Source organism: Puntigrus tetrazona, chromosome 23 (assembly GCF_018831695.1).
Source record: "Puntigrus tetrazona isolate hp1 chromosome 23, ASM1883169v1, whole genome shotgun sequence".
In the NCBI taxonomy this organism is placed as follows: domain Eukaryota; kingdom Metazoa; phylum Chordata; class Actinopteri; order Cypriniformes; family Cyprinidae; genus Puntigrus; species Puntigrus tetrazona.
Window position 1 is genome coordinate 1,693,344 of NC_056721.1, and position 12,901 is coordinate 1,706,244.

The following is a 12,901-nucleotide window of genomic DNA, read 5'->3' on the forward strand; positions in this document are numbered from 1 at the left end:
ATTTCTGCTCATGTGCAGTTATGCATTAAGCCTGCCTTTTAGCTTCACGTGAAAGCGTTCTCTTTGAAATGCTGTTGAAAGCTTGCTTGAAAATTTCTCGCATCGCTACAAACCAGATTTCTCTCTCTCGATAGGCATCGAAGGCCGTGCTTTTCCTATCAGATCTTTAATATCCCTCAAATTTACGGCGTGTCAATGATGCAGGGTCCTAATGCACTCTGCGACGGACGAAATGAATGTGTGTCAGGCTCTGGCTTCATGAAGCATCTTTTTCATTTGGGCTAGTTCAATCCAATACACCAGCAAGACTTTTAAATGGTCACCGGCGGTATTTGTTTATAAAATCCCTCGTGTGCAGTCATTACTTAGAGCTACACACACACACACACATACGCACGCGCACGCACCGAAACCATTTAAGAGAGAGAAAAATCACTTTTCATTTATAAAACCAATAAACAACCCCTGACTTCCCCACCGGCAGTTTCCATTTGATTTGACAAACAAACAAATAAATAAACGGGAATAAAAAATGAGTGAATAAATAAACAGAAGTAAGAGGAGTAGATGAGGAGGTGCAGGACGAAGGAGGCTGGGGGAAAGAGGAGGGGCGCTGAGGGAACGTCTTTGTTGTGATTCGTATCCCAGATGGATGGCTCTTACAGAGCCTCGTATTTATTTTTCCGGGGAGCTACGTGGGAAGATTTGTTATTCCCTGGCGTTCCCTAGTTTTTCACATTGCTCTACATCCCGGGCTCCATATTTCATCCACACACCCCCAATTCCCAAACAGATTTATTTACAAGCTATATTCAACCCCCTCCTCCTTGTTTGCCGTTTCTTTTTTTGTCATCATCTCTCTCTCAATCGGACGCGGGTTTCTTCAGCGCGCTCTTCGTATCCGTACCTGTCCGACGGGAGAGTCCCGTTCGTGTGTGGCGGTGAATTAATAGTCCGTTCCAATCGTTTGCGGTCGGTAAACGAGATGGCTTTTACTGCGAGAAAAGCGTTGAGCGTTCTCGGTAAAAAAAGGACACAAACTGCTTTTTTTTGACTCGAATGAGTGCGTGTTAACACTTTAAAGGCATATGTTAGCAGCCAAACGGCACGCTTTCATATAAACTCTGCCTCGGTGACAGACTTTATAGCATTTGATTTGATTATTTAGATAGCTTGCTAATTCTATATTCTTCTCACGCTAACTTGCTAACATCATTTTCATTAAAGGCTCATGACCCTGCAGGAACGGATAGGAAAAATTCGATTATAATTTCAGCTTTTAGTGACCGCTGCCCAATTTTCCACCCTTTTTCCACTTTATTTATTTTCACGACTTGCTATTAATGCCTAATAACTTTTTTAAACTGGTATAAAGCGGTTGTTGGTTGGGCGGTAATATTTATGATCCGGCAGAAACTGATCCACCATGTTGTTTTTATTGCTGTGCGTTAAATACATATATCGGTGTTTAAACGGTCCGTTTCGGTACCGTCTGAAAGGTGAGAGTGTATCGTATTTATAAAAGGTGTCGCCTTGAAGCATGCTTGTATGTTTTATGCATCCGGAAAACAAAAAAAGCACATGTGTATCTATAACTAATGATTTTGCATTATACGGGAAAGTCAAGCTATAGCCAGCGCTATAGACCACTGCCCGACTGCCTCTTACTAACTTCATACCAGCATTAATCAGACATGATGGAGGATGAGGGCCTGCACACATCGTTCATTTCTGTGTGTGTGTGTGTGTGTGTGTGTGTGTGTGTGCGTGCGTGTCCTCGCTCTATCCCCACCCCCCCTTTCCCAAAAACAACTACATCTTCTATCACTTCGGCACAGACGCACTACGCCGAGTCCAACAGATGCGTAGCGTTGAACAAATAATCGATAATAAAGTGTATGAGAGAAGATCCTGTCGACTTTCAAATACGAAGAACGGGTTATCCATTAATGCGGAAGAAGCCCAAACTCCGCCTTCTAACTTTTCTGTGCAGGAGGATGAGTGAAATATGTCGGCGTGATGGTACAGTCCATATTAGTACGTTTCGGCGAGGAACGGAGCAAACCATTCCGATTTGTGGGGGAGAATGGAACGCGTTCAGACTCCAATACATCAAGGCTAAACGGCCTTGTCTTTGAGTAAGGGGTGAGAAAATCTCTCTCTCTCTCTCTCTCTCTCTCTCTCTCTCTCTTTCTCTCTCTCTCTCTCTCTCTCTCTCTCTCTCTCTCTCTCTCTCTCTCTCTCTCTCTCTCTCTCTCTCTCTCTCTCTCTCTCTCTCTCTCTCTCTCTCTCTCTCTCTCTCTCTGCAGTTATCAGAGAGGAAATAATCTTGCAGTTCAAAGGGTTTCCCACTAAATCACAAGATTATCACAGCAAGCAGGTTTAAAGCAAATAAAATCACAATTTAAAAAAAAAAACACGATACTTTGTGCCAACGTGACTAAGCAAAAGTGTTTCTTATATTCTTTCTTCAGACTCGTTTGGCGTCTTCTCAAAATCGAATAATCAATTCATTCAGAATCAAGGTTCTTTACTAGCATCTGTGGTTCCACAACGAACCATTAACATTTTCATTCCATAATAGATACTTTGTAGCGTAAAAGCGTTCTTTAGAGTTTTAAAATGTTCTTCGTGAGGGGAAAAAAATGATCATTGAAAGGTTCTTAAAGGAACCAAAATGGCATGGCTGTGCACCATTATTATTATTATTATTATCAGTAGCACTAATATTAGTATCAAAAACCTGAAATGACCATGTCTTTTGCCAATTTGCATAACTAATAACTAATATAAAAATGACTAAATAATAAGAAATGAACAAAACGAATCGGGAACGACTGAGATATATCTCGTCTAATGTTTCAATAAAATGTTCTTTTGGAACATTAGGTCCGCGCTCCCCAGCTCTGTTCGCACCCCCCTCACCCTCCTCTTCCTCCCGGGCTCAGGGTCATTCATCACGGGGCAGGAGTGGAGCCCGGGGCCTGCGGGCTGCTGTCAGGTGCTCACATCGGCCCTTTGTGCCGGCCCGCAAACAAGTGTCGGATCAGCAAAAGTCTATTAAAGGCTGGTGGGCTTTTCACAAGCAATTGGCAGCGGGTCACTGACTTCACTGCTCCGACTCTCTGGACCCTCTTTGTGTCGCCGGCGTGCCGTGACAGATCCCGGCAAGATTAATGATTTTTAGCGAGCGTTTCTTTTTTACTTCCAGCACCTCTCCTCCTCTCGCGCTCATCCGCCTCCGTCGGGCGCGCTCGGAATTCTTCCCCTCGTCGGAGAGGGGTTTTTTTCGCGCTTCGCTCCCGTTTCCCATCGCTTTCCCTCTCGGCCCGGATCAAACTTTCTGTCGAGCTCCAGAATTAGACTGATTAGAATATGTAAAAATGTTTTTTTTGGGAAGTGTTGGGGAGACTGTATCTAATTCACGCACTATAAAGTGAGATCTATATGCCTCAGATCTGCTACCGATCCTATCTTTATTTTTTATTTTTTTACTTCCCATGTTTAAAATAGCGTTATTTATTTATTTATTTATTTATTTTCACGCGGACATTTTTTTTATGCAATACTGTAACGCGTAATAATTTGGATTTTGTATTAGGCGCGAAATATAAAATGCACACTTGTTATTTTTCAATAATTTTGCATTGCATTTAACCTGTGCTATACTATAAGCATGTTAACGTATTTTTGTTTTTGTACTTTAGTTTAATGCGTTTTAATCAAAACGATTTCGGGCTATACGTGTTAAATGTCACGAATAAAACAAACACGTCGAATTGATGATATAAGAATATTCGCTTTATATTTCTCTGTATACGCTGTGAAATAAACGCGCGGCTAATTCGTATAATAACTCATAAAGTGCGTCCGATTATAGGCTGCGAATAATAAATGGCGCAAAGTCAATCTGTAAAAAAAAAAAAAACAGCAATATTTCCAATCATTCGTATTTTTTAACACCCCTGTATTTTAGGTCTCTTTTGCGTGCGCCCGCGTAGTAAATTATGGATATTAATAATAAAGACGGTATATAACGATGATTGATGATAATAGGGTGGTGATTATCATGTAGGTCAGACATAATCCTTAAAGCAGAAATAAACCATAACTCCATGTCTAATAGCTGCGTCCTTAACTTTTCCCTTCATCAGTCACTGGGTCAAGTCAAAAGCCTTAGAGTGACACAGCCGTATTTCATAAAGGCGAGCGTTAAATATTTTTTTTTTTTTTTTTTTGCGATTGTGTTAATAAACGTGCATTTTTTGCTAACACCGGGCAAAGCAGCAGCATTTATATTTCATATCTGTACACGAGGCACACCGCAGTATACACCGTCAAAAACAAACTGACGGCGCAAACAGCAATGCGCGCGGTTTTCAAATAAAATCGTATTTCTTATAAAATTCGATGTTGATTTGTGGGTCCATAGTGAATTTGTTTAAATGCCAATTTTCGAAAAAAAAAAAAACAAATACTAAAAAAAACAAATGTGACTGTTGTTTTTTTTTCCACTGAACCTGAAATATCTATCTATCTATCTATCTATCTATCTATCTATCTATCTATCTATCTATCTATCTGTCTATCTATCTGTCTCTATCTATCTATCTATCTATCTATCTATCTATCTATCTATCTATCTATCTATCTATCTATCTATCTATCTATCTATCTATCTATCTATCTATCTATCTATCTGTCTATCTATCTATCTATCTATCTATCTATCTATCTATCTATCTATCTATCTATCTATCTATCTATCTATCTATCTATCTATCTATCTATCTATCTATCAGCTAATCAAATTGTTTGTTTGTCGCGCGTTTGTATTAAAGAAAAGCTGTTCGCGCTCCGCTCGGGTTTCGTCCGCTAGGGGCGTCGTGTTCTTCTAAATGTTTGAGGTGGTGAAGTTCCTGACTTTGAGAAGTAGACCTCTCTCTGATTTCATCCATCGTCCCGGCGAGGCACGTTTTATATCATTCCCCCGTCTCCTTTTTCCCGGGTAGCGCGCATCGACGTAAGTCTGTCCTGATATTCGTGTATGTTAACGCGTAGCTGTTTAAGAGACGTCCGATGACAGCGGCTTTAAAAGAGTGTTAAGAATCGGTGTCACGAGCGTGCTGTTTGCGTCAAACGCTTCCCGTCGATAATTCATTACGCGTCATAAAAGGACGCGTGAATAAACGGTACTTTTTTTTAACTTTAAATAGCTATGAAATTTCGCGGCATCTTGACGTTACGAGGCCGGGTTTATATCCCCGTTAGGTATTGATAACCACCTCTGCTGATAGATGATGTATTCTGTTTCCACTCTTCACTTCTAGAAAGCCCGTTACCTGCGTGTGTCCCAAGAGAAGGATGCGGAGGAAACAAGAGAAGAGAGATGACTTTTTCTCCGTCCGTCCGTCTGTCTCTTTCCCGCACGGACGCGCGCGCGCGCGCAAAGGCACGCACATCTGATCATTCAATATTAAACGCGCGCCCCTTCCAACGGCTTTTTTCAAATGTTATCAACTAAAAACAACAATGCACTCGCCTGGGGTCTTCACACTTGCAAAAACGAGTTACAGTAAAAGCCACGAACGCGTTATAGTACTTATCTTAATGTCCGCGCCGGAACGTCCCACTGCAAAAAAAAAACGTGGTGGTCATTTCCAAACATCTCGAGGCCCGGGACGCGCTCGCCGGCGTGCGCTCCGCGACAACTGCTCTATGAAGCATCTCTGAGCTGATTTTATTTCTCTTATTCATTCCTAAAAATCGTAGGATGGGAATCTCATTAGGCCAAACAAGCACGCATCGACACTTTTTCCGCTGTCCATAAGCGAGAGGATCACTTAATAGATCATTAACCACCAATATGCTGCTGACATGAGAGTTTTTCAGCATCTCGTCTCCATTAGAGAGAGAGAGAGAGAGAGAGAGGCAAAGCAGCAGCGGCGGAGAGTCTGAGGGGATCAGAGCGCGTGACGGGGCCCGGCGCCGCGCGTGACGGGGCCCGGTATACCGGCAGGACCAGACAGGTCTCCTCGACCTCGATCTTTTGGAGTATCTGGCCTTTATGGGTTTGTATGAGTTAACATAATTAACAGCTGGCGTTGAGGTTGACACTTTTTATTTGAGATGTGGGTGAGTAAAATACGCAGGGAATATGTAATAAATAGTGATAGCTGATAAATAATTAAAGTGCGATTATACACACGACATGTATCGAATAAGGACTCGTGCGTATCGGTAAGTGACGCTTAAATAAAATAAACATGCGTCTTCGTATCGTATTTTTAGTAGTGAACTGACTGGGTCTTCGTTTTTAGCGGGAAGTTAATTCTCTTAAAGTTCTGATATTAAATTAGGGATCGTAAAACGGCCAAAAGAAGGTTAGGAGAAAACCTCGTTGACCGAAGAAAGAGATGTAAATGTAACATGCTCTTTGAAGCAGAAATAAAATAATAGTTAGGTTTAGCAGCCTACTAATTAGTCACGCTGGCATTTAAAGCCCACTTAACGAAATGGCCGATATTTAAGCGCTTTTAATAAATACTTAATGCGTTTTGTGTATGACTTGCGCCTGTAACAATAATAATCAATGGTCTTAAATGGTCTGTAGCCATGCTTGTTATGAAAGATTTGTGTACTCCCGTTTCAGGCCTAAACTTTAAATTCGCAGATTATTTATTTGCTCTGATAACTCCTCAGAACGAACCCGCTTGTTTTACGCTCCAGCGGCAGCGCGCGAGAGGAGCGCGCGGCAGCGGGGCGCCGCACGAGGGCAGCGTCGGGCGAGTTTTCCTCAATCCGGCGTCACCCGCAGCGCCGCTCCATCCTCTCACATCTGCTCGTCTCGTTGATAACGCGCGAGTCAATAAATATCGCAATAACACGCGCGCCCGGTGGGTCCCGGGCGTCCTCGCTCACGCGAAACACGTAATCTCCAACGCCGACCTCGGATGCGATGTCACCGACGGCGTTTCGCGGTTATACATTTCAACAGACAGCCTGTGCCAAGTAACGTAAACCTTCGCGTTCTTGCAAGCGACGCGAACACGCACGCGCGCGATTTTGCGACCGTTATCGGGATTTATCGACAGTTGCTTTGAAAGTGTCGCGCAAACGCTGGTCGAACTTGCTGACTTGTATTTTAAACCCGCGCGGTCTGAAATAAAACACTTTCGCGGAACACCTCGCCTCCGCTTTAAACGCGCGACGGAACTCGTTTGGAGCGCGTGCGTTGCTTCGAATTCGAACGGCGAGAAACTTTTTTGGGTTTGTTTTCATAAAAACGCGACGTTTCGTGCTCGAGCCGTCTTGTGGTCCACGGAACAAACGGCTCCTCGTCAGTTCAGTCGGTCAATACGCGGAACGCCGCTCTCCCTTTCTTCGTCCCGTCAGCTGACAACACACAAACAACGATCATTATGCTAATTCTCCGGCTCTGACTGGTCGCCGGCCTCCTCTGACGTCACGCGAGCGTAGACTATAACAGCGCAGAGGGCTCTGGCGTCCTGCTACAGTCTGAATACTCAGGAGTGAGAGCGAGCTGAACTCTCTGCGGTGCAGAGCTGGACAAACACAGCGCCCATCCGCCTCAACGCTGCTTCGCTGGCTTAAGGACATATTTTGGAGTATCCGGGATCGGGACGGGAGCCCTTGTCCGGTACTCATTTTCGTCCTTTATTTATGTTTTGAGTTCAAGCGCGGCGACGGGACAGAGAGCCGACTTTCTTCGGTGCTGTCCAAAGACTGCAGCTGTCGAGCTCTGCGCGTCCATATGAGGCAAATGTCTTTCGCAGTGCATTAGCTGCCTGCAGAAAGTTTTTTTTATTATTATTATTGTTATTTATTTATTTCGCTTTCTCCAGTTTGAGAACATTTCGAGCGACCCCGTTGCATGCCCCAGCGCTCGAGCGCGTCGCGTTCGGAGACCCATCCAGAAAACTGCATGCGCAAAGAGGGGGAAGAAACGCAAAAGTCGGGTTTCGCGACGCTGGTTAACTCTTTGCTGAAGAACGGGGACACAGGGATGAGCGCTGATCTCGCCATGGGGCCCGAGCTGCCCACCAGCCCGCTCGCGTTGGAATACGTCAATGACTTTGATTTGATGAAATTCGAAGTGAAGAAAGAGGCCATGGCGGGGCTCGACCGCTCCAACATACGGCAGTGCAATCGCCTCCAGCCGCAGGGCTCCGTGTCCTCCACTCCGATCAGCACCCCGTGCAGCTCGGTGCCGTCCTCCCCGAGCTTCAGCCCCACGGAGCAGAAGAACCATCTGGAGGACATGTACTGGCTGCCCAGCGGCGCGTATCCGCAGCAGATCGATCCGCAGACGCTAAGCCTGACGCCCGAAGACGCGGTGGAGGCTCTGATCGGTGCCACGGCGCACGGCCATCCTCCGCCCCCTCATGTGCAGCAGCAGTTGCAAGCGGGAGGCTTTGATGGATACCGGGGAGCGCACCATCACCACCACGGCCACGCGCAACAGCAGCAGCAGCAGCAGCACCACCACCAACAACAACAACACCAACAGCAGCACCAACACCAACAATACGGCGCGATCCCCCATCACCCCGATGACATGCCGGGCCACCACCATCACCACCACCACCACCACCACAGCCAGGACCCCGACAGCCCCTCTCCTACCTCGCCCGGGTCCCACCAGCAGCTCCACCACCGTCACCACCACCACCACCACCACCCCGGCCAGCAGGGTCACCACGGCGCGGGGGGCGGCCTGAACGTGGAGGACCGCTTCTCCGACGAGCAGCTGGTCTCCATGTCCGTGCGCGAGCTCAACCGACACCTGCGGGGCTTCACCAAGGACGAGGTGATCCGCCTGAAGCAGAAGCGCCGGACCCTGAAGAACCGGGGCTACGCGCAGTCGTGCCGCTTCAAGCGCGTGCAGCAGAAGCACGTGCTGGAGAACGAGAAGACGCAGCTCATCAACCAGGTGGAGCAGCTCAAGCAAGAGATCAACCGGCTGGCCCGAGAGAGAGACGCCTACAAACTCAAGTGCGAGAAACTGAGCGGAGCGAACGGGTTCCGCGAGGCAGGATCCACCAGCGACAACCCGTCCTCTCCAGAGTTCTTCATGTGAGTGTGTGCGCGCGCGCGCGCGCTCCACACGCCCGAGACACTCCGCGCTCGCACGCGCAACGGCAGTAACTCGTATTAGAAGAATAATCCACAAGAAATAATAATCCCGTATGTAATCACCGCCACAGATCTCGGCAACTAAAACGCGAAGAACATGTTAGAATGTTGTTGTTTTTTTTTTCTTTCTCTCCTTTCTTTTTTTCTGGGAAACGTAGATTAGTTGCTTGTCAGTAGGACTTTTACCCCTTTCGTAGAGACCTCACGTCGAGAAAGAGAAAGCGGAGAACCGGCTTTTGTGTTTAGGATAACTTCAGATTTAAAAAAAAAAAAAAAAAACTGCTCTCTCTCCATCGTCCGGTTTGTTCCCGGTCGTTCGGGAGGGGGGGGGAAAGCGAAGCAAAGAAAAAAAACGTTTGTGCTGAGCAGGGGACAGAAAACTTTGGACTTTTTTTTTTTCTTTTTCCCACTTGGCCAGAAAAGTTGAGAGCGCCACAATATGCAAAACCTCCCTGACTTCTCCCGCGTCGCGCGCCCGAGTGAGGGGGAACTTTATGCAACATCTCATCGGTTTATTGCCTGCTTGGTTATATATATATAGATATATATTAAAAAGAAAATGAAAAAAAACGACAAAAACAAACACGTAAATCTGCATTAAGATATTAATCCTGCATGCTGGACATGTATGGTAATAATTTCTATTTTATACACTCTCTTTCCTTCTTTCTTTCTCTCTTTCTTTCTTTCTTTCTGTTCGTTACGTATCATAAAGAGCATGTTTTTATCTTTAGCTCTTTTTTTGGGGGATATGAGACTGGCTCTCCGGTCGCTCATCGTATGGACTTGTAAATATACGCGACAGCAAACCCACAAATCGACATCGAAGAGCTGATTGTTCTCCAGACTTTTCCGATTGGCTTCATGTTTTTTTTTTTTTTTTTTTTCGGGAACGGATTTCCAGTAACGGGGCATTTTTGCGGTTGCATTTAAAGCAAGCAAACTTTGTAAAAGAAGCGCACTTTTTTTCGGAGGGGGACGTTTTTTTTTGTTTTTTTTGGTATTGGCAGATTTCGACTTTTTGATTGTTTCTTTTGTTTTTTTTTTTTTTTTTAGCGGAAACCGCCTTTGAGGGAGACGTTGCGCACGCGCGCGTTTGGTCCTAGGTGGGTTTAAAGCACGCCTTTCAGTTGAACTGGTGCTCATAGTCTCACGTCTAGTTGTAGCAGGACACGAGAGAGAGTGTGTGTGTGTGTGTGTGTGTGTGTGTGCGCGCGTGAGTGTGCGTGCGCGCGCGCGCGCGTGTGTTTTCCGTCTTCACGCAGGCTGTTGCATAACCTATTGCTATTCTATAACATAAGCAATACTTATAGGTCGTATCTTTTTTTTCTTTTTTTTTCGGATGGGTAGGATTTCAACGGACGGGCACACTTTCATCGACATTTTTTTTTCGAGCTATACGAGCTGCCAGTTTTATAAACCAACATTTCAAACTGTAGTTATTATAATCCAGCTCGAGGGTGTGAGGCTTCCTAAATCAGGGGTTTGTGTATTATCGCCTAACATGAAAACTACGCATGTATTTCAATGGAGAGTTTCAACGATCAATGTTTAAATGTTTTCCTTTATTTTTTTTTCTGCCGGTCAGTAAAAAATAAGGGATTCAGGTTCTGCAAATCTCAAAATGAAAAAAAATTATATGTCTCATGTTATTGTTCTGTTTTTTTTTTCTGTTTTTTTTTTTTATTATTATGTCGAGATTCTGGTTCTGCTGGCCAGATGCATAGTTTTTATTTTAATGATTAAATTAACAAACTTGTCAGATCATATTGAATAAGCATGGTGCTTGCATCTAAGAAATATTGTTAAAAAGTCATGCATTTAACGATCTTTTTGGTTTATTACTGATTCAACTGTGTTGAAATCAAATGTAAACTGCAGCAGCGGGTTGTTGTTTTGTTTGTTGATTTCATGTATTATGAGGGGATCAATTTTCAAATCTGTTTATATAAATGGAAAAAAAAAGAGAAATAGAGTTCAATTCGGACTGTTCCATTCAGGCTGGTTTCTGTTTCGTTTTTGCTGTTTTTGGAAGAAATGGTTTCCTATTTTGCTTATTAAAGTCAGTGAAATGGCATTGGTTTCGTAGCCGCTCATTTTATGCGTCAATTCCTGTGTCTGTTAAAGTTTACGCAACGTTTCGGCTTGTTACCGCGCGTCAACCCGGATCCACCGATCAGCCCGCTTTTATTGAAAGTTTGGCGATATTTCCGCGGGGTTTTGGTTCGAGCGGGCGCTGTCTCTCGCTGAACTTTGAGCTCAAACGACCCCGGTGTATTCGAGGGTTAAACCGACCGTTTATTTAAACAGAATAACAGAGAAAAAAAAAGACACTTTCGACCATTGACGGACGGCTGCTTTTCATAGGCTCGCCGGCAGCGCGTCTTGCGACGGCGGGGCGTTTTGGGCTATTTGGCGTCGTTTGAAAGAAACCGAAAAAGTAAATTAAAGCCAAAAGCAGAAGCTGTGCGGAGTGTCGCTCTCTCTCGCTGTGTGTTTTAGGCCTTCGGTGTGTGTTGCGACCTGCAGGATTTGCAGCGCCGGCAGAAATCCGGCGCGCACGTGCGCTCGGTAAAATGAGATCTTTGACCTTGCGCTCAAAGCCCAGACTGTGGGAACAGGACAATTAACCCTTCCGACACCCCACACAACAAACATCTTCATATTTCAATCTTATTTAATGACTACTTGGGATATTTGCTTATATATATATATAGAGAGAGAGAGAGAGAGGCCATTCGGTTTCAGGCCGGTGCGACAACACGTGAAAATTAGGCAAATAGTAAGCAGGTTATAATATGTAACTATAGTGCATATTTCTCATTGAGAGGCTATTCATTTTAGTCGATGCATGTATGTGCGCATACCTTACGATCCTGACTGTACGGAAGTTATTAAACGTTTCCATTTTTTGTGCCCATACAAATAGACAGCGTGCAGTATTGTCTCTTGTCTGGGATCGTCAGGTTTAATGTTTTAGATTGTTGCACAACTGCTACAAAATGTGATGATATTGTAATTTTAGGAAAAAAAGTACACAAATTATTGTAATTCACAACCGTTTAATTAAAACTTTTGTCTCAAATTGGACTTGTAACATACGTTTATATATATATATATATATATATATATATATATATATATATATATATATATATAAAAGTAGACATTCAGTTATGCACTGATTTGTTAAAGAGGCTTCAGAAACAGATGCATGTTTGGTTATGAGTGTGACAGAGCAGCGCTATGGTCTTTACAGTAAGCTTTGCCGCTCTTCTCCAGAGCATGAGAGAAGGACGAGAGAGAGTGTTGTTAGGATTTCCTGACGGTTTTCAGTTTCTGGTGTCAGAACATTATCTGCCGTGTGTCTGCACAATCTCAAGGGCAGAGCGAAAGCAGCGAGGCCCGAGCCAGACGCCTTCCATGAGCCAGAGCTCCCACAGCAACCCATGTTAAAGAGCCACTCATAATAACAATAATAATAACGGCTCTGTTGCTTGAAGACGCGCAGTGAAGTTATTTTATTTTATTATGCTCATGCATTAATAGTTGCAGTGATGGAAGCGTTGAACCCTGTTATGGGAATATCAATTAAAATGCGCTGCAATTAGATTTCATCGTTGTAAATATCGACAGAGATAATTGCGCAGTTAAAAAAAAAAAAAGACCGAGCTTTTATATTCTCTTTAGGATTAAATGTTCAATTATTATGAAATTTTAGTGTCAAAAGGAAAAAATCAATTAC

At 44.2% G+C, this 12,901-nt stretch overlaps 1 protein-coding gene across 1 annotated transcript; it reads left to right on the forward strand.

Annotated features, from left to right (window-relative positions):
• The first annotated feature begins 6,166 nt into the window (after positions 1-6,166).
• mafba (v-maf avian musculoaponeurotic fibrosarcoma oncogene homolog Ba) lies at positions 6,167-11,233 on the forward strand. The gene has a single exon (XM_043225076.1). The coding sequence runs from the start codon at positions 7,895-7,897 to the stop codon at positions 9,098-9,100; it is 1,206 nt and encodes a 401-aa protein (XP_043081011.1). The 5' UTR covers positions 6,167-7,894; the 3' UTR covers positions 9,101-11,233.
• The last annotated feature ends 1,668 nt before the right edge of the window (positions 11,234-12,901 follow it).

Excerpts from the sequence above, each read along its gene's own strand:
- mafba (XM_043225076.1), top strand. The coding sequence starts at position 7,895 with ATGCCCCAGCGCTCGAGCGCGTCGCGTTCGGAGACCCATCCAGAAAAC.